The sequence below is a fragment of the Neoarius graeffei genome, chromosome 4 (assembly GCF_027579695.1).
Source record: "Neoarius graeffei isolate fNeoGra1 chromosome 4, fNeoGra1.pri, whole genome shotgun sequence".
NCBI classification, from domain to species: Eukaryota; Metazoa; Chordata; class Actinopteri; order Siluriformes; family Ariidae; genus Neoarius; species Neoarius graeffei.
Genome location: NC_083572.1, coordinates 32849673 through 32874702, shown reverse-complemented (window position 1 = coordinate 32874702; position 25030 = coordinate 32849673). Strand labels below are relative to the sequence as shown.

At 40.6% G+C, this 25030-nt stretch overlaps 1 protein-coding gene across 4 annotated transcripts in view; it reads left to right on the top strand.

The window, feature by feature from the left end:
* The window catches only part of rims4 (regulating synaptic membrane exocytosis 4), a 236866-nt gene extending 217833 nt beyond the window's left edge, over nucleotides 1-19033 (top strand). For all 4 annotated transcript variants that reach the window (XM_060918196.1, XM_060918195.1, XM_060918197.1 and 1 more), the window contains one exon: nucleotides 18630-19033. In XM_060918196.1, the coding sequence (XP_060774179.1) occupies nucleotides 18630-18848 (219 nt within the window). In that variant the 3' untranslated portion in view covers nucleotides 18849-19033. The remainder of the gene's footprint in view (nucleotides 1-18629) is intronic.
* The last annotated feature ends 5997 nt before the right edge of the window (nucleotides 19034-25030 follow it).

Sequence of the window (25030 nt, the reverse complement as noted above, 5' to 3'; positions counted from 1 at the left end):
TGATGAGAACAGTCTGGAATGTACTGACGACAATAGCTAATGAGTCCAAGAAAAGACAGCATGGCAGTCTTATTCAAGGGTGGAGCTACCTTGAGTATTACAGAGAGTCTATCAGATGAGAGATGATGCTCACCTTGAGAGATGTCAAAACCAAGCTCTCACACCAAAGGCTGACAAAACTGCAGCTTGGATCATGAGGCTTTAAATCCATACCTAGCCAGGTGCATGAGAAGAACCAGAGAGCCTTGTTCATACTTGGACTTATCATCAGCTGAGAGCAGAATGCCGTCCACATATTCAAGCAATGTGCAGCCATCAGAGAGGGTCAGAAAGTTCAATGAGTCTCGAACAACAACACAGAATACCATGGGGGAGTCGATGAACCCTTGAGGTAGGCAGGTACATGTATATTGTTGCTGCTTAAAAGTAAAGGCAGATATTGGTTGAGTCTCAACACTCCCAGGGACACTGAAAAATGCACTGCAAAGATCAATGACAGTAAAGTGGGTATGTTGACCAGGAATAGATAATAAACTGAAAGCTACCTCTGGTATAGGAGGTATGACAGGAATAATCAGTTGTTTAATGCATCTCAAGTCCTGAGTGAATCTCCAGGCCCCATTTGATTTCTTTACAGGGTTAACTGGAGTATTATATGGAGAAGAACAAGGGACCAAAACACCTTGTGATAATAGTGATGAAATCACAGGTTCAATTTCCTTCTCCTTTTCAGGGGACAGTATACCTGTATATTGTTTACAGTACACAGGGACAGATGTTTTCAAACTAACAGTGCATTGGGGCACCTGTACATGTCCAACCTAATTGGAGTGCGACACCCAGAGAGTTTGAGGCACCTGATTCAAAATCTGAGGAACCGAGACTTCAGTGCTTGTGCCTTCCCCCAGGTCAGACTCCAAGAAAACAGCAGAAGCAAAAGATAGGTTATCTGGTGTGCACAGAACAGTACGGCCGTGTTCAAAAGAAATAGAACAATTGAGTTCCATCAAAATATCATGGCCTAATAGATTAAAAGGGGAGCTAGAAATGATAACGTGATGCATGAAATGCACTTTCAGACTATCTGGCGTGGTCACAAGTAGGGGAAAAGTCTTAGGGCATCTAATAGGAACCTCATTTATTCTCACAGAGTTGATAGTGGCCCCTGATTTTGGCCCATTCTAAGATCTCCCACTAAAAGATGATCTCGTGGCACCCATGTCCACCATAAAGGGATAAGTGTTGCCATCTATATAAAGATCAGTTTTGGCCAATGTGCTGGAATCAGTAGCAAGAATCAGGGACAACATACTGGGGTTAGTTTGACCCTGTGGGCAGCCCCATCGCTGTGTAAACTCCAAAGCAGTGGAATATTGGGGAGGCATTTGTGTATATGAGTTTGATGTCTGCAGAGCGAGATGAAGCAGACTATAATGTTCAAAGCGAGTGTTACATTTGCTCATGTCACATGCATTTCCCCAGCTTTCATGTTACCAGTGACCAGCTCTGCCACAGTAGCAGCACTGGTCAGGCTTAAGGTCAAACTTCCAGTCATCTGAGAGCAGTGTCCGCAATGTGGCAGCAACCAATGATTTATGCTCACCTGTCAGAGATTTGGGCTTAATTGCAGGGTCAAAAGCACCAGCAGAATCCAAGTCTCAAGTCTTCCAACCCACTTCGTCAATGCTCATGTGATTTAGGCCAGGAGTTCTCAACCTTTTCTGCTTTGAGGCCTACCTATTCATACTTGTAACGAGTCGGGGCCCATTACAAAAGAATCCCCAATTATTTTGGCTCATCTATTCCATTAGAATCTAATAATCTACTGTAAATTGTATTAATGGGATGCAACATCATTCCCTATTACAGTTGGGAGCCCAGGAATGAAATAAATGCAATAAATCAAACTGTTTTTAACTGTAGGTATTGTATTTAAAACTGTATGGATGTGCCAGAAGCCAACATAAAACCCTGCATGCAGGGCATTCTCAGTCAAAAGGGATTAATGATCCAAAAGTGGAGTCTGGGTGATTAACATGAACTTATTGCCATATTTGTGTACAGCAAACAAGCAAGTTATTAAAACCAAGAAGTACACTCAAAAGAAGTGAATACAGACACCACTCAGTGGGATAGATCCTTACATGCTAATAAAGAAGGATTTTTCCTAGGAAAGAAAATTTTACTAGCTAAATTTGACATTAGTAGAATAAATTTTGATCCTATTGTAGCCGTAACTAAATGCAAAGACAATAATTATACTATTAATTAACTTAATGTGAAGATAATTAACAGATAATCAACAGATTTTTTAAGGTTGTGTATATTGTAGTTTTTTGCATTCGTAATTATTTGTATATGTACATGCACAACCCCACCAGCTCTGCTGATCAGCTTATCGTGTTATAATAAAGTTATTCATTCATTCATTATGACTTGGAAAATTATCCACCCATTGAGTTCCCCAACATCTCAAACTACCTGGTGCTGCAGACATCGTTCTACACGGACACACAAATGAAAACGTGAAAGAGCATGGAGGTGAACAACTTTTATTATTATGTGGCTGGGTTAAAGATCTGGGGCTAGGACACTACATGCTAAATCCTTTTTTTTTTTCCTGGATAAATAGGAGTTTCTGGGCTTTTTGTATGCATCTTTGCAATGGTTGCTAGAATGCTACAAGTTTTAGTATTGGGTGTAAACAAACAATACTAAATTGGCTGTGGTTTAGATTAGATTAGATTAGATTAGATTAGATTAGATTAGATTAGATTAGATTAGATTAGATTAGATTAGATTAGATAAAACTTTATTGATCCCTTTGAGGGAACCCTCCCAAAGGGATCAATAAAGTTTTATCTAATCTAATCTAATCTAATCTAATCTAATCTAATCTAATCTAATCTAATCTAATCTAAACCACAGCCACTCGATTCTCAATCCACCCTGTTCTCTTCCAGCAGGCATCCCAGAGCCATAAAAATTTACCCCACAAATATATTTACTTATTCTGTACTCACGCTCTATCTGTGTGTGTGTGTGTGTGTGTGTGTGTGTGTGTGCGCGCGCGGTTAAATGCAAAGGAGGAACGTGATAATAATAAAGACTTGTTCTTAATTTACCTACAAAAGTATTTATTCCACTTGAAAGGTGTATGTCAAACCAGCTATTAGATTTGGGACACTACAACATCCTGAACTGTTTAGCATTTGGCTTCAAACTTGAAAAAGATTAATGGAAAAAAATTTGGCCCACTAATGGGCTGCGGCCCAGTGGTTGAGAAACACTAATTTAGGCCACCTGCGGTAGATATTCTCAAAACACAAGCATTTTCAGGAAACAGATTATTTAAAAAAATTGTTATGAAAAGCATAGTGAAATGCCTACTGTCCGCAGGATCAGAGGGCAGCCCTGCATGCTCATTCCATGCAGTTTTAAAATGTGTAAAAAAAAAAAATGGCAGTGCAGGATTTATTCTGGTCTTGTTTAACGCCTGTTACATGAAAGAGATCAGAAGGAGATTGGAATTTATTCTTCAGAAACCTGGTTAACTGTTCAAACATACTCTTAATGTGTTTTACATCAAATCATGCAAAATAATACTCCCAATACTCTTCTGACCCCTGTGTAGCTTCAAGAGGCAGGTCATAGTCATCACTTAAAGCTCTCACCTCCTCCTGTAACACAGTATCAGTGACCTCTGGCCCCAAAACACACATGAGAATACAGTGATAATCAGGACCAGTGAATTGAGCATAACAAGTGTGAGTGCGCAATGACTCACAAAAGGCATGTACATCTTTAGGGCTAGGAAGTGCTTGGATAATAACATTAATGTCAGATAGATGGGGAGGTGAATTGTGGTCATCCTCTCCTATAACTACAAAAGGCAAGGCTGGGTTAGGTCATGTATCATGTGGCTGTATTGGTTTGCAACATTTCTAGTAAGCATTAAGTTTATTTCAAGAGTAATATGTTGCAGCTTGCCTGGAGCAGAGAGGTACAATATTTGCATTCTTTTTAGTAGGGAGAGTCGGGTCAGAGGCAGGGTTAATACAGACTGCAGTGAGAGCACTCACTGCTTCTGCATGTGTGTTAGTCTGTGGAGACACGGTGGGCTGAGCACGGTTCATAGATTCATAACACAGTAGAATTGAAGCCTTTCCACATGCATTTACAGATGATACAGGGATAGACAGGCATACCACCAATGCGTATTTGGTCCATTTCGCATCTTTTTTCTATTAATTTTAGCAGCCTTTTTTCTGAGAGTGTGGGCACTGTCCCAATTATGTTTCTGATTGTGCCAAGCATTCAAACTATGCTTCATGTAGTCAAAATCCCAGCCAGCATCTCCCAGGTTATCATATACCATTAAACCAGTGCTTAACAAATGATCCTCATCAAAAGTACCATCTCTAGGATAAGGTTTCCATTGTGGTTGAGCCTCCGTCCATCTGGCCAAATTATCAACGAAAGGTTGCACAAAATAGCCAAATCCCTTATCATACAAGAAATTATTTTGAGTCCTATCTTCAGTCTTAGAGTATTTACACCCATTTTGACACATACAAAACAACACACACAGTAGACAAAACACACAGGAGGAGAATTTCCTAGTTGGAGTGAGGTAAAATTTCAACAAATTATAGTCTTGGGAAATAATTGTCTGCTTAGAGTATATAAACCTCTCAACCTGTCTCTGAGAACACCATTGAGACCACCATTGAGCGAGCTGGTCTGCCATGACGAACATCTCTCTCTCTGGACTCTCTTATTGACCTGGCCATCTGACTGGATCATCTCATTTGTAAGCGACCCTCGCTACAGTTATCTCCTGCTCCGTCTCCCAACATGAGCCCTGTCACTCCTATGGAGGTCTCACATACACAACTACAATGATCAGAAAGGGAGAGAAGAAGATGTGAGGGCCATTGCTTTTATTGCGGTGATGCTGGCCATCAGATCTCTAAATGCCCCATTTGACCCCCGTGGGACAGCCAGTCCATCAAAGCTACCAGCCTACCTAACCCGGTGAGTTCAGACACTACTCGCAACTCACAGTCTTTTCAAGTGCCTGTGTTATTAAAGCTGCCATATTTGACCCATATGCTTTCTGCATTCATTAACTCAGGAGCAGAAGGAAACTTCATAAACAGCGCGATTGTCCAGAAGTACCACCTGACCACCCACGAACTGCCTCCTCACTGTCCCTATGACTGTGCTATTGACGTCCTCCCTGGTACAACTCCTCATCGTAACCACATTTACCCCTTGTCTTTAATCAAACAAGCTGCTATAGAGAAGTACATACAAGAAGCCTTACAGCAGGGGTACATTAGACCCTCAATGTCTCCAGCCTCAGCAGTGTTCTTTTTTGTTGAAAAGAAGGGAAGGGGTCTCTGGCTGTGCATAGACTATTGGGGCCTGAATCAGATCATCATGAAATACCCTTATCCACTCCTGCTTGTGCCTTCATCCCTAGAACAGCTCAGATCAGCCAAGAATTTTTTGAAACTAGACCTTTGTAGTGCCTAGAACCTGGTCAGGATTCATGAGAGTGACAAATGGAAGACCACATTTTGCACCGCCACAGGCCACTTCGAGTACCTGGTCATGCCATGTGGCCTTTCTTGTGCCCCAAGTGTCTTCCAGTGTCTCATAAACAATGTGCTCAGGGACATGTTGGAGAGGCTCATTATCACATATATCGATGACATCCTAATCTACTCCCCAAATGAAAACAGCTACCACAAGCATGTCAGGTCAGTGCTCTCTTGCCTGCTCCAGACCCACCTATATGTAAAGGCAGAAAATTGTGTATGCCATGTCAGCCAGAGCTTGTTCCTAGGTTACATTATGAGCTCGGGGGGGAGGGGGGAGCATGGACCAGGCCAAAGTTAAAGCTGTGACATCATGGCCAACTCCCACTTCTGTCAAGGAGTTGCAATGCTTCCTCAGGTTCACAAATTTCTATCGTCAGTTCAACTGCGGGTTCAGCACCATCGCAGCCCTTCTCCCCTCACTCCTGAAGAATGGACCCTGTTGCCTCCACTGGAACCCTGCAGCCAATAAGGCCTTCAACTAGCTCAAGTCAGCATTTACCACAGCTCCCATACTACAGCATCCAGATCCTTCTAAACCCTTCATTATGAAGGTGGATGCATCTGAAACAGGAGTAGGAGGGGTTTTGCCTCAGTGCTTTGGAGAAAGACCCAAGCTTCACCCAGTCATGTTCTCCTCTAAGAAGCTCATGCCCACAGAGAGGAATTATGACATCGGTAATCAAGAGCTCTTGGCTGTCAAGCTGGCCCTGGAAGAATGGAGACACTGGTTGGAGGCTGCAGTGCATCCATTCATGATCCTGACTGACCACAAGAACCTGGAATACTTAAAAACTGCTAAGCATTTGAACCCCGTTGAGTCAGATGGGCTCTATTCTTCATCAGGTTCCAGTTCACTATCTCATATCACCCTGGTTTCAGAAACACCAAGGCTGATGCTCTCCTGAGTCAACATATCCTCACCACACTTTTCTGAACCCACCACGATCCTTCCACCTGAATGTTTCCTGCAAGCCATAATCTGGGACATCGACAGGGAGATCAGACAGGCACAACCCACAAGCCCTCCTGAAAACTATCCACCTGGACTTTTGCATGTTCCACCCAAACTCAGAGGCAAACTCATCACCTGGGCGCACTCCTCTCCTGCCACTGGACACCCCAGCAGCCATTGCAATTACCAACTTCTCCAGAATAAGTACTTGTGGGAAAACATGATATTAGACATCAAACATTTTGTTTCCTCGTGCTCCATCTGTGCCCAGGCCAAGGTTCCCAGAGCACCCCCTGCTGGTAAGCTATATCCTTTCCCAGTACCTCACCGATCTACCCCAGGCACAAGGCAACACAGTCATTCTGGTCATCGTTGATAGGTTTTTGAAATCACTTAAACTCATCCCACTACCAGGTCTTCCCACTGCCTTCAAAACCACTGAACTCTTATTCACACATATCTTCCGCTACTATGGTATCCCTGAGGACAGTCAATGACTGAGGTCCCCAGTTCATTTCAAGACTATGGTCATGGTTCATGGGCAGACTGGGAGTGTCTGTTAGCCTCACTTCTGGGTATCAACCGCAGTCCAACAGCCAAATTGAATGAGCAAACCAGGAGGTGGGTTGCTTCCCCTGCATATTTTCCATGCAGAATCAGAAGGATTGGGCACGATTTCTTCCATGGGCTGAGTATGCACAAAACTCCATCAAGCATTCAGCCACTCAGCTAACCCTGTTCCAGTGCATACTCGGATACTCTGCTTTTCCTGTGGGATGATACCCCTACGCAGATTCCAGCCCTCGACTCCTGGTTCCAGAGGAGTCAGCAGTTATGGGAGGAGGTTCATCAAAGACTACAGAGCGTCAACACCAAGTACAAGCACTATGCTGACAAGCACCAAAGTGCCACCCCAGAGTATACCCCAGGTGATTGAGTATGGGTCTCTACAAAGGACCTCAGGGAACCTAACTCCTGCAGAATGCTACAAGCCAGATCCCTAGGCCCATTCAAAATGCTACATAAGATCAACAAGGTCTCATACAGGCTTGCGCTAACTCTTCACAGTAAGATGGCTCCCACATTTCATGTCACCTGCCTCAAACCTGCTATCCAAGGTCCCCTAGCCTCTGACACACCCACCCAAGAAACCCCCTCCCCAGACATTGGCGGCAAGCCCACCTATGAGGTCAACAAGATCCTCAGTTCCCACCACAGACAGGGACAACTCGAGTACTTGGTCGACTGGGAGAGTTACAGCCCTGAGGAACATAATTGGGTCAGTTCTGGGGACATCTTAGACCCCTTCCTCATGCAAGAATTCCACAGCCTGCACCCCGACAAGCCTGTACCAAGAAAGAGAAGTCAACCAAAGAAGGAGGTTGCTCCCAGAGGGAGCTCCTTGGGGGGGGGGGGGGGGGGGGAGTTCTGTCAGTAACAATGCTGAAAGCCTGAGTTTGGAGCAGCCTCCAAACATAGCTGCTCTGGACTACACTCCCCATGAATCACAGCATCCCTCATCGCCAGAATACTAATTATATCACCTGTAACATATTCACCTGTCAATTACCTCACCTACTTAAAGGACATGGGACATGAAACATAAATGCACGCTATATCAGTTTCTTTCCATTAAAAATATGAATTAATTGCATCAACAAATACAAAATCATCTATTAAATTCAGCAAAATCGTTATATTTGTGATGATTATATGGCATTTCTGCTCAAGCTCCGATATGCATATTTTACAACCGGAAGAGCCGCTGTCACGTGATCATACGTCACAAAAACTTTCAGGCACAGCACAAGCGGGTAGATGAATGGAGAAGTGAATGACAAGAAAATTGTTTTTATAGTCTTTAACATACATTGAACATCATGGTGTATTGTGCTGCTTATGGTTGCAATAATTCCAATGGGAAATGCCCTGGAGTAAGTTTTTTTGCATTCCCCAAGGACCCGAAGCTGAGGAAAGTGTGGGCTCACTACTGCCGTAGAAAAAATTTTGCACCTACTGTTTCCCACAAACTGTGTTCAGACCATTTCACTGAGTATTCTTTCAACATTAAGGCCCAATCCCAATTCTAATTTCTACCCCTACCCCTCCCCCTTCCCCTCCCCCTTCCCCTTGGCCCTTCCCCTTGAAACTGAGCTACAAGGGATAGGGCTTGAAATTCAACCCTTACGTATTGGGATAGCCCTTCAACGATCGCATACGTCATCGCGTACCTCCGTCAGCGTTTACGTTAGCAAAACGCGACCAAATGCGTCATTGGCTGCGACCAGCCGCTACAGCCAGAGCCAGAGGCAGAACCAGAAATCTCTGCTGGCAGGGTGTGATTTGTTAACTAACACCACTGAATGGGATATCTTTGGCGCTTCGTGCACCACATCCGACAGAATGAGGTGTCAGAACACTCATGTAAACAATAAAAGCGAGAATAACAGAACAAAACGTACGCAGTCAAGCAACCGAAAACAATACTCACTCCCAAAGCTTTTTAGCAACAGCTTGGATTTCAGAAATCGCTGCTCATTCTCAGCTCGAAAGCGAATCAAGCGGCGTGTTTCCTCTGGATAACAACTTAAAACACGTAAATAATGGAGAAAATACATTTATGACAATCTTTCGCCGCGGGAACCGCCATCTTTCTGAAATCCGCATGAAATCTCGCTGAAATCCGCATGGCATTGTGGGAAATCACTCAAACCCCTTCGTTCGGAGTCAGCTCCAGGAAAATCTCCGTTTGGAGGGGTACAGAAGCCCTACCCCTTTCCCTACCCCTCCGCGTTAACTGGGATTGGGATACCCCTACCCCTTCACGTGAACGCGCAAAATGGAGGGGAAGGGCCAAGGGGTTGGTCCAAGGGGTGAAATGGGATTCGGCCTAATACTCAGGTACTGAGCGATATTAATTGCCAAGCCAAATTTAAGAGGCTGTATAGCCGGGTTCATGGAGGCAGTGATAGCGCCATAATATACAGGGCCTAACATTCCTACAACTGTAGAGACAGTCAAGAAATCCTGTAACATTAATGGACATTTAAATAGGAACAGTCCACCGTACTTCCATAATGAAATATGCTCTTATCTGAATTGAGACGAGCTGCTCCGTACCTCTCCGAGCTTTGCGCGACCTCCCAGTCAGTCAGACGCGCTGTCACTCCTGTTAGCAATGTAGCTAGGCTCAGCATGGCCAATGGTATTTTTTGGGGCTGTAGTTAGATGCGACCAAACTCTTCTGCGTTTTTCCTGTTTACATAGGTTTATATGACCAGTGACATGAAACAAGTTCAGTTACACAAATTGAAACGTAGCGATTTTCTATGCTATGGAAAGTCCGCACTATAATGACAGGCGTACTAACACCTTCTGCGCGCTTCGACAGCGCATTGATACCTTCACTCGGAGTTGTACCATTATTTTTTAGACAGGGCGGACGGACCAGGGCATTCGCCCGCCTGGCCGTGCCCGACGAGGAGCGCTCTCGGCCGGCTTGGGAGGCAGACGGCAGCCCCTCCTGGAAGTGTGGTTTTACCATGGGCCTCATGCGGAAAAATGCCGAGGTGCATTTGCTAAGCGACTGAAAGCCGAGGTAAGGATTAGTATTATAATTTTGGGTGTATCAATTATTGATTATCATAATTCTGACTCGTTTTGCCATTTTGAATGTTTTCATCTTGGACTCCGGAAGCATTGTATCTCAATCAATCTCGAAAAATATCAGCAAAAAAAAAAACTAGCTTGCAACGGACTTTAGCTAGATCTATGATGAACTTTCAATGTATGATACAAAAATAATACTTCTTTCAACAGATCATTAGCCTTTGAGCAGAATTGTTTTTAATTTACCAGGAAGTGTTATCGAGCCGACCGCTTCCAGTTTCATGGGGATTGAATGAACTCTCACTCTCAGAATCATCTGACCCGTCAGAGTAAAGACAAGATCTACCGTATGTTCATGTGAATTTCCAGCTATCGGTTCGAATTGATAGGATCTAACTTCACATCTCTGTGAAACATCGGGAATGTCACTGTCGATGGTGTCCATTTCGGTAACCTGTTTACATTAGATTCCCAAGCGCTGGCTCCTTGGAAAGTTTTTGTGACGTCATGGGTCACGTGACCACCTAGCTAATTAACGAATCATTGTTTTACGCTGATGTATAAAAAAGTTGAATAATGTGATGATTTTCACATTTTTGACGCCCTGCAGTGATTTAGATGGCATTTCTTATGTCCTTTATACATAATTATACCCAGAAAAAATCCATGTCCCATGTCCTTTAAACCCCATTCAAACAATCACTCAGTGCAAAGTATCATTCTGTGTCTCGTACCTGACTTCACTAAACTGTTTGTCTTCTGACTGACTTCCTGTTTAAGACCACTGTTTGTGTTCATTCCCAACCTCATCTTCATGTCTGCCCTGTACTACTCTGCTGATCGATCGACCTCTGCCCATTTCCTGACCATGATTTCTGCTCTATGATTTGGTTCCATTTGCAATTTGCACTGCACCTGCTCTCCCCTGAAGTTGTATCTGTAAATGCCAGCATTCTGACATTTATACGATGCACATATGTGTGTGACTGGGATAGCCAGATTTCAGATCTCCAGATGTAAGAAGAGAACCCAGTGTGCTTAATGAAAACATTTTCTCTTACCTTCCACATGGACATCCCAGACAAGCCCACAGAAAACTGCTAGATTTTGATCTGTCTGAACTGAACAAGGTTGAATTGACAAAGTATGATCTAGGAATGTAGACCTCTGCTGCCTAAGAGATTCTGCCTCACAGATATCTGGGAGATTCTGCTTCATGGATCAATCTGGAAGCAGTCACTTATACAAACCCAGCTGGTCAGAGATGTTTCTCAGTTTATTGTAGGACAAACATGAGTATATATTCACATTCAAGAGTGTGTTGTAGCTATGTGATTGGATGATGATGATGATGTGATTGATGAAGCTAATTTATCTATGTATGACAGGGTAACATAAATGGGTGATGAAGCATTACATCACTGGTTTAGACTACACTATTTTATAAAAAAGAGAGAGAGAGAGACATGATGTACTGTACCATTATATCACCCACTAGGATCATAATCTTATGAGAGAAGAAATATATTACTGGTCAACATAACCTTCATAAAGCAGAGAGCAGAATGTGCAAACGAAGATGAATCTCAAAGATTTAACTAACCAAAATAAGTAGCAAACAGAACAACCTGTTCCAGTTTCAAGTATGCCAAACATATATTTCAATTAGCGGCCATGTTGTTGGGCAAGCTTTATGTTTGAAAATGACTAGTACAAGTGTACACAAGTGATTGTAAGCCCAATTCAGTAAACATCTCCAGATAAACTTGTAAACGTTACATCTAAAAGAACAATGCCAGAGACCTGTATTGCTTTTGGATGTAATAACAGACATGGAGATAAGCCTGGTTTAATTTTTCACCGCTTCTTTGCAAACCCAGAAAGACAAGAAAAAGGAGAGCTGCAGTTAACTGGGTTCCAACAAAGCATTCCCATGTGTGTGGATAATTCTGTCAGAACCACCTCCATCAAGGAACATTATTTACATTGCAATATTTGCAACAAGTTGTATTTGGCAGGTGGCTCTGTTCTGGGACCTCCCTGCCCTTCTATGTGCATACATGGAAAGGCTAAAGCAGGGAGAGCCATAGCAAACAGCAAAGGTAGGCAGGTTAAAGCAGCTTAAAGGTGCTCTATGAGAGATTAGGGAATCAGCTGAGCTGACAGCTGATGTGGGCTGGCTTGAGATCAGCTGCAGTCAGCTGATGTAGCTGGGATTGAGGGCTGAGCTTGACTTTGTGGCCTGTCATAACTACACTACACTCGATTTTTATATCTGGTTAATACAAAAGCTGCATGTACCTGTTATTTCTCCTAACACTTTTTCTAGCTCAAGGCCATTCAGTTATAAAAATCACATAGATCCAGATCTAGCTTAGGCATACTCAAGTTAACATTCAACAAGTCCATAAATTGGTGTAACATGGACAGCACTTTGATCTAGATAGTAAAGCTTTTAACAGGTTGCATGATCTAACACTACTCAGTACAGTCTACTAGTCCATACACAAGCGTGTCATATATATCAGCTCTACTGTTCTACAAAAAGCATGCCAAATGGCAAATGTATGAATGTTAAGATGTATATCTGGATGTGGGCTTTGGATGCAATATACTTTATTAGACCTAATGCTTGGCTAGACTAGCTGCATGTTTGTTATATACTGATAATGTAGATTCAGCTAAACACCATAAAATATGCTAGATCTAAGCACTGGCTTATTTATTACTATTAGAAGTTTACATTCTGTGATGAACTGGCGACTTGTCCAGGGTGTACCCCGCCTTTCGCCCGTAGTCAGCTGGGATAGGCTCCAGCTTGCCTGCGACCCTGTAGAAGGATAAAGCGGCTAGAGATAATGAGATGAGATGAGAAGTTTACATTTGAACTTACCTTTTCCATAATAAGGTATTTTTCTTTTTCAGTAATTTCCCATAACATTCCGGCATGCACGAAACCTGCCTCAAATTATTGGTAGGCATCTGTACATTTGTATGTTTTTAGCATCTCTCCAGTGCATTTAGAAGTCCCAAATACTAAATAGTTCAGGATGTCGCAGTATCCCAAATTCCAAATGGTAGCTGGTTTTCACTTTATTCCTTTTTAAGTGGAATAAGTACATTTGTGGGTAAATTATATGGATCTCTGATGCCTGCATGTTTCAGCTTTTCACTGTAACATGATCTGCTGGTATAATCTAAATTTTTAATCAGTTCATAATGATTGTACTGACTGTAGTCATCTCAGTTTTCATTATTAATTATGGTGGCCATGTTTCTTTGTTTGCCCAGCAATATGGAAGATACTGCACAATAAATGAAAATCTGTGATATCAGTGAAAAGCCCCTATAGTTTAGGAGGCTCCCCTTCCATGTTAATTGGAGTTAGTGTTGTAGTCAAGTCACTACACCTCAAGTCCGAGTCCAGTATCGAGTCCCCAGTGTTCAAGTACGAGTCAAGTCCAAGTCATTAAAGAAAATTTCAAGTCGAGTCCGAGTCGAGTCCACGACTGATCTGAGTTGAGTCTGAGTCAAGTCCAATAACAAGACTCCAACCACACCATTTGGTGGTGGCTGTTGCTGCCTTCACGTGAAGCCATCTCTGCGACTATGTTGGACTAACGTTACTGCTTGACTGCCCCATTTTAGTTAATAGGCTACAGATAAAAAGCTTGTTCATCACTCAGCAAGCCCCGCTATCATCATCATCATCTCTGCTAGTTAGATGAGGCTGGTGTATATAACTGTATCCAGGAGGACTAGCTTCGTTTAATGCTATATACTCCTTTAGTTTGATCCATATTTCTGTTCAACACAGTACATTAAAATCCTAATCAGTAATAATTTCATTAACAATGAGTGCTTTAGATGTAAGATATCTAATATTTAATAGTCCTAGATTTAGACCAAAGGTGCTGGCTGTACATTCAGTAGAATCTAATTTTATGTTAATTAAAGAACAAATTTTGAGTATTTCTACATTTTTTAGAGCTCGGGGAACAGACACAGTCTCAATATACTGGAACTTGAGTGACAGCTCTGTGCAGCTAGTAGATGGTTGGTTTAGCCTGTTTGTCTGCTAAGTGGCCTTTGTTCTGGATTGTCACTGATTAATTAGGCCTGTTCTAAGACTATGGGCTATGCTGCAAGAAATGAGAGAAGAACCACCCCAAGCAGGATTGATACCGTCTTATCTTAACAGGCCAGCCTTGCCCTCAAAATTACTCCAATTATCTATGTATAAAGTCAACATTGTTTTCATTACACCACCTGGATATCCAGCAGTTCAGCAACCACATAACCTGCTGAATAACATGAATCTTAGACCTAAAGAATACTTGCTATGTCTGGTACCCTGGCTCCTGGTGTACACCTAACTAAAGCTGCTGGTGCCCCTAAAGGCCTAGCTAATTTCATGTGCTGTAAGATAGAGTCTCCTATAACCAGAGCCCTTTCAGGTTTCTCAGTGGGAGCTTCACTGAGGAGAGCAAACCTGTTAGACATGCAAAGCGGAGCAGAGTGGTGCTTCCATGGGTGTGCCTTAGCATTAGCTTTGGTACAGTGATTATCCCACCAAATCATCATCCATTTGCTATGCTGTGAGGGCTCTAATGCCGGAGTTGCAGTATTGTTAACTCCGCTGAAGGCATCCAGACTTTCACCTGCAGAAATTATGCTGCTGTCACTCTGACTGACCCTCTCTGTTGTCTGGATGTACACCTCTAATGCTACAACCATCTCTATCAGAAAGCTAACTAATGTACACTTACCGCAAATAAAGCTATTGCTAATGACAGAGGAAGAATGACTAAACATCCTCACTCAACACCATGAACAAGCGGAATGTTTAACAAGATGAGTGTTAAATATACCTTAGCCAAAGATTTATTATTATTTTTAGGCAAATCCAAAACTGATGGCCTCTGTTTAATGTCTTTAGATGGGAAAACAAGCATTCTTTGGAAAAAAATGAAAATGTGGCAGAAGGGAAAAGTGAAAAATGCACCAAAATAAAATTATAACAGGCGGCATGGTGGTGTAGTGGTTAGCACTGTCGCCTCACAGCAAGAAGGTCCGGGTTCGAGCCCCGTGGCTGACGAGGGCCTTTCTGTGTGGAGTTTGCATGTTCTCCCCGTGTCCGTGTGGGTTTCCTCCGGGTGCTCCAGTTTCCCCCACAGTCCAAAGACATGCAGGTTAGGTTAACTGCTGACTCTAAATTGACTGTGAATGTGAGTGTGAATGGTTGTCTGTGTCTATGTGTCAGCCCTGTGATGACCTGGCGACTTGTCCAGGGTGTACCCCGCCTTTCGCCCGTAGTCAGCTGGGATGGGCTCGAGCTTGCCTGAGACCCTGTAGAACAGGATAAAGCGGCTAGAGATAATGAGATGCGATAAAATTATAGCACAAAATTATTGATGAAAAACAGAAAAAAGGGTATAGTTTAAATGCAGACATTGGCAAGAATCTCCTGGCAAATGATTCGATAATAGGAACTACATCACAGGAACAAATCTTATAAGTGATATTTCCAATGTTGTAATAAATCCAGTAATAAAAATTAACATTTCTGAATAAATTCTGCCTGCGTAAAGAACAACAAAACCACAAACTACACTAACAATCTGTCTGAAATTGTGGTAGAAACGGCCTGCCACAGCAGGGGTCAACATTAATGCTAGTCCGACTGTCTGGGACAACCAAAGGTTTGGTCAGGACAAGTCAAATCCACATCTGCCTGTCCAATAGGACAAGTTGAACATTTGTTAAAAATCATAATTTTATAGTAATTATTTAAGAGCTATGGGCGGCACGGTGGTGTAGTGGTTAGCGCTGTCGCCTCACAGCAAGAAGGTCCGGGTTCGAGCCCTGTGGCCGGCAAGGGCCTTTCTGTGTGGAGTTTGCATGTTCTCCCCATGTCCGCGTGGATTTCCTCCGGGTGCTCTGGTTTCCCCTACAGTCCAAAGACATGTAGGTTAGGTTAACTGGTGACTCTAAATTGACCATAGGTGTGAATGTGAGTGTGAATAGTTGTCTGTCTGTGTCTATGTGTCAGCCCTGTGATGACCTGGCGACTTGTCCAGGGTGTACCCCGCCTTTCACCCGTAGTCAGCTGGGATAGGCTCCAGCTTGCCTGCCACCCTGTAGAACAGGATAAAGCAGCTAGAGATAATGAGATGAGATGAGATGATGGACTTGTATAAATTAATTTTTATTAAAATAGTGATGGAATTAAAAGTTGTTTTAATTATTTTTATTAGTTTCATATACAGTGGATATAAAATATCTGCATATCCCTGTTAAAATGGCAGGGTTTATTTGGCTGTACAAAAATTAAACCAAAGTAAATCATAATAGATCTTTTTCCATCATTAACATGATATACCAACCAAAAAAATTCAAGTGAAAAACAAATAGAAATATTTTTGGAAAAAAGGAAAAGAAAAAAACTGCAATAACCTGGTTGCATTAGTTGAAAATAAAGATCAAGGTTTCTGAATGATTTTCTTGACATCTGTCAAGAAACAGCACCGACCTAATGACATCATCTTGGTTTCATCTGAGTGCTGAAGTCATTGTCCGTGAAGAGTTTATGAAGCATATATGGAATCTCATTGATGAAAAGTATCAATCAGGAGAGATGTACAAAAGAAATAGAACATTAGATGTCCTGTGGATCAAGTGGAGAAAATTGGGTACCATAGTGATATTACCAAGAACAGGACATCCCAAAATTGATGAAAGGACAAGACAAAAACTTATCAGGGAGGCTGTCACAAAACCTGTAGCAACAATAAAAGAGTTGCAGGAATACGTATCTGGCAAATATTGGTCACTCCCTGCATGTGACAGCAATCTCTTTTATTCTTCAAATTTCTGGGCTATGGGGTAGGTCGTCTTTCACAAATAAATAAATAAATAAAATTTCAAGTTCACCTAAATCACCTCAAACTATGCAGAAAAATGTGTTATGATCTGATGAGAGCAATGTAGAACCTTTTTTACATAATTCTAAAAGACACATTTGGCGCAAAAACAAGACACCTTATCACCTAAAGTGTTGGTGGCAGCATCATACCATGCCACTGGGTCTCTTTAGCTGGCACTGGAGCTCTAGTCAAGACAGAGGGAATCTTGGCTCCAACTATCGTTCTATTTTAGCACAAAACCTGCCATCCTCTGTTCAATAGCTGAAGATGAAGATAGTTGAAGAGACCTGGGTACATTAGATTCCCTTTGCAATTTGATAGATCTGGAGCATTTTTGCAATAAAATCAAGACCAAATCAAGATGCAGAAAGTGGGTACACTCTTACCCACAAACACTGAGTGCTGTATTACAAGCAAAAAGTGCTTTAACATAGTATCAGTTAATGGGTGTGCACAGTTGTGCAACTAGGTTATTGTAAGTTTTTTCTCTTTTCCCCCCAGAAGCATTATATTTGAGTTTCATTTTAATGGTATTAGTTGCTGTATTGTATTAAAAAGTGAAAAAAAAAGATCTGACTTGATTATTACAAAAAATTTGCATTTTTGTAAAAAAAAAAAAAAATTAAAATAAAAAAATAAAATGACGGCGTTAGACCTTTCATATCCACTGTACCACGAGACCTTTCATATCCACTGTACCACTGAGAAGTGGATTTTGTATGCTTCCTCATGAACAGTGCTTCAATTATATGTTCTATATCACCCCTTCTAACCAGAAGTTGTCTCTAACATCTGGATATCCTCTTGAGCACATACAAATGCAGTTCAGGCTGATCTTGTTGGCACCCATGAAAGTAGTCAAGCTTTATACCACAGGACCTCTGTGTTTAGCTGATGGCTGCTGAAAATGAGTTGAAGTGATTCCCTCTTCTATGGAGTTGAGATTGGGGAATGCGAAAATTTTCTGCCAATTAAGTTTATGCATGGTGGCAAGTGTGGCTGGAGCAGTCCACATTGTTGAAAGCATGAAAAGCAACTCTGCCTTGGGTACCTGAGCTGTTTTTGTTTAGTTTTGTTTTGCTTTTTGGCTGCTGGCAAAGAAGCTACAGAATCACAAAGCCAAAAGAAAAAGTAGATTGCATCAAGGACCTGATCCTCCTAACAACTTTATCTTAAATCTTCATAGGCAGTTCCTTGATCTTCATGACAGCAGGACTGATCTGGTCAGCAATTTTAGCTATGAGATCTCCCAAAGTCAATGATGTTATAGATATTTATCAATTATGCCATTTTTTGACTTTTTAATTTTTTAATAATTCTGAGGATATCAAAATACTTTATTTATTTATTTATTTATTTATTTATTTATTTATGTAGAGTCTCTTCAAAATGAGCAGAATAAAATCTCATTCTTATAAATTAAATTTGATGCTGCAATGCAGCAAAAAGAGAAATATCTATGGGGTGGATATTTTCTGGAAGCATTGTACATATGCTGAAAACACTCAACATGAATATTACTGTCCTTCACAGATCATTGTTTGGGGAAACTACGGCCGAATGGATCGTAAGTGCTTCATGGGCGTGGCCCGTATTTTGTTGGAGGAATTGGATTTGACAAGCATGGTGATTGGCTGGTACAAGCTTTTCCCCACCTCCTCTATGGTAGACCCCACTATGGCACCGCTCATTCGCCACTCATCACAGCTCTCACTGGAGAGCACAGTTGGACCATGCTGTGAACGCTCATAAAACAAAGAATAAAGCTTTTGTTTTTGCTTTTGCTTTTTCTGTAAGGGCTCTCAAGGCCCTTGACCTTAGAGTACTGCTTGTGCATGACTGTAGCAGCCATCTGAGGCCTACAGAATACTTCAGAATCCTCTAGAACCACCCAGAAATTTCAGAAAGTAATCAAGTAAGAAGTAAGAAGTATTCTTTTCTACTTGCACTTTTGACAGACCAAAAATATGACCTGAGGACTGATTGACAATAAGTTCATCATTTTCAATAATTAAATTAAATTTACTTTATCTGCTCTTCATCAGCGACCTCTTTGTCTTTCTGAACATGACTATGACTTTGTTGGAGAGGATATATATGATTTGTCTTGGCTTATTAATTGTTATTAAAAGGTCAAATTTTGCAGCGTTTGTGTTGAACACAGCAATACATTACTTTGTATAATATAAATTTGTGTGAAAAAGTGGTGCAGAAGAAATACAACTAGTGGTTCCAAACACAGAAATAACTTTTTAAGAGTTATTGTTAACACACAAAAAAAGGTTGATTAGACATAAAAATGCTTGTGTTTGGTACTTAGCTCACTCATTCACTTGCTTTTTTTCCTGTCTTGTTTTAACTGTGCTGCTCCTTTAAACAAGCATCTTTACCTGAAGGGTTATACAAAAAACAGAGGTTAAATGATTTATCAGGCACATACAGGATTTAAAAGAGACATAACTTTAATTGTTGCTGTAATATATAATTCCACATATACTAGTTAAGGAATATTGGTTTGCTGAGATACATTTTTCACAAGTAAATAATATGAAAAAATACAAACTATCATTTCTTTGTAGGTGTAAGGGCTAAAAAAAAATTAACATTAGAATACCAGATAAAAGTGTTCATGAAACAAAGGTAAGTAAATATCTCTCACTGCTTCCTGTGATGATCTAACTGTGCACTTTAGATTATTTTTTTTCTTCTCATAACTGCTTGTCAAGTGTTAGTGGGCCAATTATTATTATTATTATTATTATTATTATTATTATTATTATTATTATTATTATTATTATAACTATTATTTGAAACCTTTAATGTAGTAAATGCATAACTTTCTGTAGCAATGTCATAGCATTATATGGTAGCATAGACATAAAAGGCTTTCTGGCTTACCAGAATATAAGCTCTGGAGTACGTGGTTTCAAAAAACAAATCTATCTGAGTATGTAGCAGCTGAGGTATATAAGTTCAACATTCTATTGCATCACACTAGTTTTTGAATTATTCACAATGGTAATTATTCACAATGTTAAAATATATTATTGATGTTGGGAAAGCAAAGAAAGTTCAACACATAAGAAAGTACTTGGAGTAATTAAGCCATTACAAATGTAATTAAATAGTTAGTTTCTTTTGTGGGGTAATAAAAAATATACAACATCTGAAGCAATAAGAAGCAGATATACAGTATAGCTATACACTGTGTGTGTGTGTGTGTGTGTGTATATATATATATATATATATATATATATATATATATATATATATATATATACACACACACACACACACACACACACACACACTATCGAGAGAGAGAGAGAGAGAGAGAGAGAGAGAGAGAGAGATTGCTGTGCAAAAGTCTTAGGCACATACAAAGAAATGCCTTCATAAATCATTACATGAAATATTTCTACATAAAAATACTATAAATGGCAGTAAATAGTAATAAACTAAACAAAGTCAATATATGATGTGAAAACCCTTTTTAAATAGTAGTCTCAGGTACAATTTGTTCAGTTTTATAAGGAAATTGGCTGGTAGGATTTACTAAGCATTTCTTAGGAAAACTTTGACTGTCTCACTTCTTTATTTGTCAGAAAAGTAGTTGGTTATGTGATATTTTGGTTTCTCTACTGATGTACAAATATTTTGTTCTGTACCATTTACATTTTTTTGTTGTAATGTTTGGAAAAATAAAATGTTTTTGTACTGACTCAGTAATGCAGAATTAATAAAATAATAAACATCTATATTAAAATGTGTACAAAACCCTAGTCTAAATCCTAACATATACAGTATACACAGCTGCCATAAGCAGTTTACAAAAACTCATCATATACATGAATGTCATGGTGTCACATGAACACTGGAGTCCATCCCAGACTCCATTTCCCAGGGTACACTGCAGCCAGTGTACAGACATGGCCCCCTTAGACTCCAACTCCCAATATGCAAACACATGCTCACATTCTTGTTTACCGGGCTTCTGATTACACACACACCTGTTCACAAAAATACCAGAGACTATTTAAGGACTACCCACATTCACACACATTGCGAAGTATTCTTTCAGTGTTTCTGTTCGATTGTGAAGTAAATTTTCTATTGTTTTACCCTTCAATAAAGATTTGCAAACAGGCACCAATTAAAGAGAGAAGATTTTTTTAAACAAGTTTCATGTACACCCGTGTCAGTCTCTCTGCCCGAGATGCTCTCTCTGAATGCCCTCCAAAAAAACTTTCACTTACTCTCTGGTTTCTCAAAACAAAAAGCATACCATTTTTCTCTACCAGGCAGAGAATTACAAATATTCTGAAATAATAAGAATTTTAAGAAACCCTTAACCATTCTTCACTTTATTACCAAGCCTGTTATTTAATCTGATTCCTATTCTGGATTTGTCTGCCCAATCTCGATTAAACTCTTCAACTACATTTGTATCCAACTCTAGAGCCTTAACCGATGCGTGGCAATATTGGACTTTTAATGATTTCTTTGAGCTGTTTGTTTGTTTGTTTGTTTGTTTGTTTTTGGGGGGGGTCTCTGGGGAATAAGGATTGTACAACATACATTTTTAAGAGAAAAATAACTAATAATTTGGTGCACACATTTTAATTTATTTTGGATTTTCTGAAATCAGCACAGGGTCAAAATTTATATCCAGGGTCAAAAATATACATACAGCATGCCTAATATTTTGTTTAATGTCCCTTAGCTAGTTTAACCTTAACTAGATGCTTTTGGTAGCCATCTGGTTGGATATTTGACCATTCTTCTTGGCCAGATTAGTAGAGTTCAATTAAATTTGTTGGTTTCCTGGCTTGGACCTGACTTGTGTAATTCACATATTTTCAATAGGGTTGAGGTCGGGACTTCGGGAAGGTAATTCCAAAAACTTAATATTCGCCTGCTTTATCCATTCCACAGCCAGCTTTGATGTGTTTGGGATAATTTTCCTGTTGGAACACCCAAGTGTGTCCAAGTTTCAACCTTTTAGGTGATGGTTTGAGGTTATGCTGAAAATTCTGAGGTAGTACTTCTTCATTATTCCATCCATTTTGTTTAACCAGTGCTTCACAGCTGCTTAACAGTTGATGCAGTGTTCTTGGGGCTGAATTCCTCAACTTTACTCCTCCAAACATACCTCTGGTCATTGTGGCCAAACAACTCAATTAAAATTTGTGCTCCAAATTCTGTTGTTGTTTTTGTTTGTTTGTTTGTTTGTTTGTTTGTTTGTTTGTTTTTGGGGGGGACGGACCCTATTAACACTAGAATTCCAGAGATTTTCATCCCAAGCCAAAGAGGGTGCTCCCCTCTCTCTCCCCACACAAGCTCACCCATCACTCAATGTAGTCATCAGGTATGCAACTTTATATTTTTCAGCAAATGTTAAGCGCGAGTCAGTTTGAGCAAAGCAGCATCTGGAAAAGAAAAAAAACAGTGCTTTTGTGTGTGTGTGTTTTTGTGTGTGTGTGTGTGTGTGTGTGTGTGTGTGTGCGTGCGTGCGTGCGTGCGTGTGTGCGTGCATGTGCCTGTGTGTGTGCATGTGTATGTCTGTGATTGACATAAGTGTCATACATACATTAGCACAGAATATGTAATGTTCAAGAGAGACAGCATCAGACAATGTAAAAATAAGTGTGCTTTTATGCAAAAATAAAACTGAGTCCATTTAAAAAAAAGATTCAAATTACATTTTAAGATATTTAGTGGAGTGGACGGTGTGGACAGTGAAAAATAAGAAAAATATTAAATTCAAATGTAGACTGTGTGAAGTCCAAATCAATGATAATGAAAAACCAACAGTTCAGATTTAAAAAATATGTCAGTGTTAATTTTGTATCTGCTTGATATGCAAAGTACATTCTTGTGCGTACTCAGCACACAAATTCACAAGAATTCATGGCAATTTACTGTCTTTTGTGTAGTTATAACTGCAATCTGTCTGATATTTCAACTTAACACATTCCAAAACATTAACAACTTTATTATAAATAAAAAAGAAAAATAAAGATCTCCGGTGAGAAGCAGCAGCCAAAATGCGCACAGCATACTCTCAACCACAAACGGAAATGGAAAGCCAAATATATAGCCACATGAGCTTGGAGTACTTCGGAAAACTGTTGTCACTTAACACAGTCTGCCACTGCATCCAAAAATACAACCTGAAACTGTATTATGCAAGGAGGAAGCCATTCATCAATTGTATGCAGAAATGCTGCCAATTTCTCTAGCCCAAACTCATCTCAGATGGACCCAAAGACAGTGGAAACATGTGCTGTGGTCAGATGAGTCCATATTTCAGCATTTTTTTTGGGGGGGGCTGGATGTTGAGTTCTCAGTGCCAAAGGTGAACACAACCATCCAGTTTGTTATCACAGAATGATTCATAAGCCAGCACCTGTGATGGTATGGGGTGCATCAATACCCACAGCATGGGTGATTTGCATGTGTGTGAAGGTATTATTGATGTATTGGGGCATATATTGTGATTTTAGAGAGACATATTCATCAAAGTGACATTTCTTCCTAGGAAGTCCATGCATATTTCAGCAGGACAATGCCAGGCCTCATTCTGCATAGCCTACAACAGCGTGGCTTCTTAGACACAGAGTGTATGTACTTGGCTGGCGTGCTGCCAGTCCAGATCTGTCTCTTATTGAGAAAGTATGGCACACCATGAAGAGGAGAATCAGACAATGGCAACCACGGATGGTAGAGCAGCTGAAGTCTTGTATCAAACAAGAATGGGCAAAAATTCCCTTTGCAAAACTGCAACAATTAGTATCCTCAGATTTCATACATTTAAAAAGTGTTATTCAATTGAAAGATGATGTAATACAATGGTAATAATGCCTCTGTCACAACAGTTTTTTTGAGTGTGTTGCAGGTATCAAATTCTAACTTCATTTATATTTACAAATTAGAATTGAGTTGGTCAATAAAACTATTGAAAATATTTTCTTTGTACTTTTTTCAGTTAAATAAAAGTTCACATGAATAAACAAGTCCCAGCTTTTTTCTTTTTTTCATTTTGGAAAATATCCCAACTTTTCTGGAAATGGGTTTAGTACCATGCCTCTCCTTAATGATCCTAATAGTGGACATTACCTATACTGTTAAGTCAGTAACTATCAGTAACTTTTCACACAAGTTGTCTTAAAGTTAAATTGAAACTGTTGGGGGTCACATGATGGCAATGAGGTGAGCAGTGCATTTTTGGTGGAGCTTCATGCCACTTGGCTCTAATTATGCGCTTATCCTGACAATAATCACACTTTTGTGCCTCTTTTTGTAAGAACCTTTTGTGCTATGTCCCTGGAAAACCTTTGGCCACAGTCTTTTGATAAAATGGCCAGAAACCGAAGATGGACAAAACAGACATCCGCCCTGCACCTGAAGAAAGCACACAGGATGTTGACCGGGCCAAATCTGATATCTCCGAGATTGACAAGCTGGACCCAGCCCTCGCAAAAGCCCCGAGTCTGATGACTGCAAATATTGTAAACGTGATCGACAAGAAAATCAGTCCCCTTGCCGAGACCATCAACAAGCATTCAGCGGAGCTACGGTCTGCTGGCCGGCAGCTAGACGAGGCAGAGGACTGAGTTGCAGCTGTTGAAACCTCTGCCACGGCACATGAATCGCGGATAACTGAGTTGGAAAAGTAGGTCAGTGCTTTATCGGTAAATTTAGACATGGCAAAGAACTACAGCAGGCACCTCAATGTTCAGCTTGTTGGTCTGGCAGAAGGCACAGAGACTGGTCAGCCGGTGGATTTCTTCAAGACTTGGCTGCCCCACTTCCTCAAGTTGACTACCAAAGCTGACCGCGTAAAGCTAGAGAGGGCATACCACTCGCTAGCACCAAAGCCAGCTCTGAACAAATCACCCAGGTTGGTGCTGCTGCATTTTCATTCATTCAGA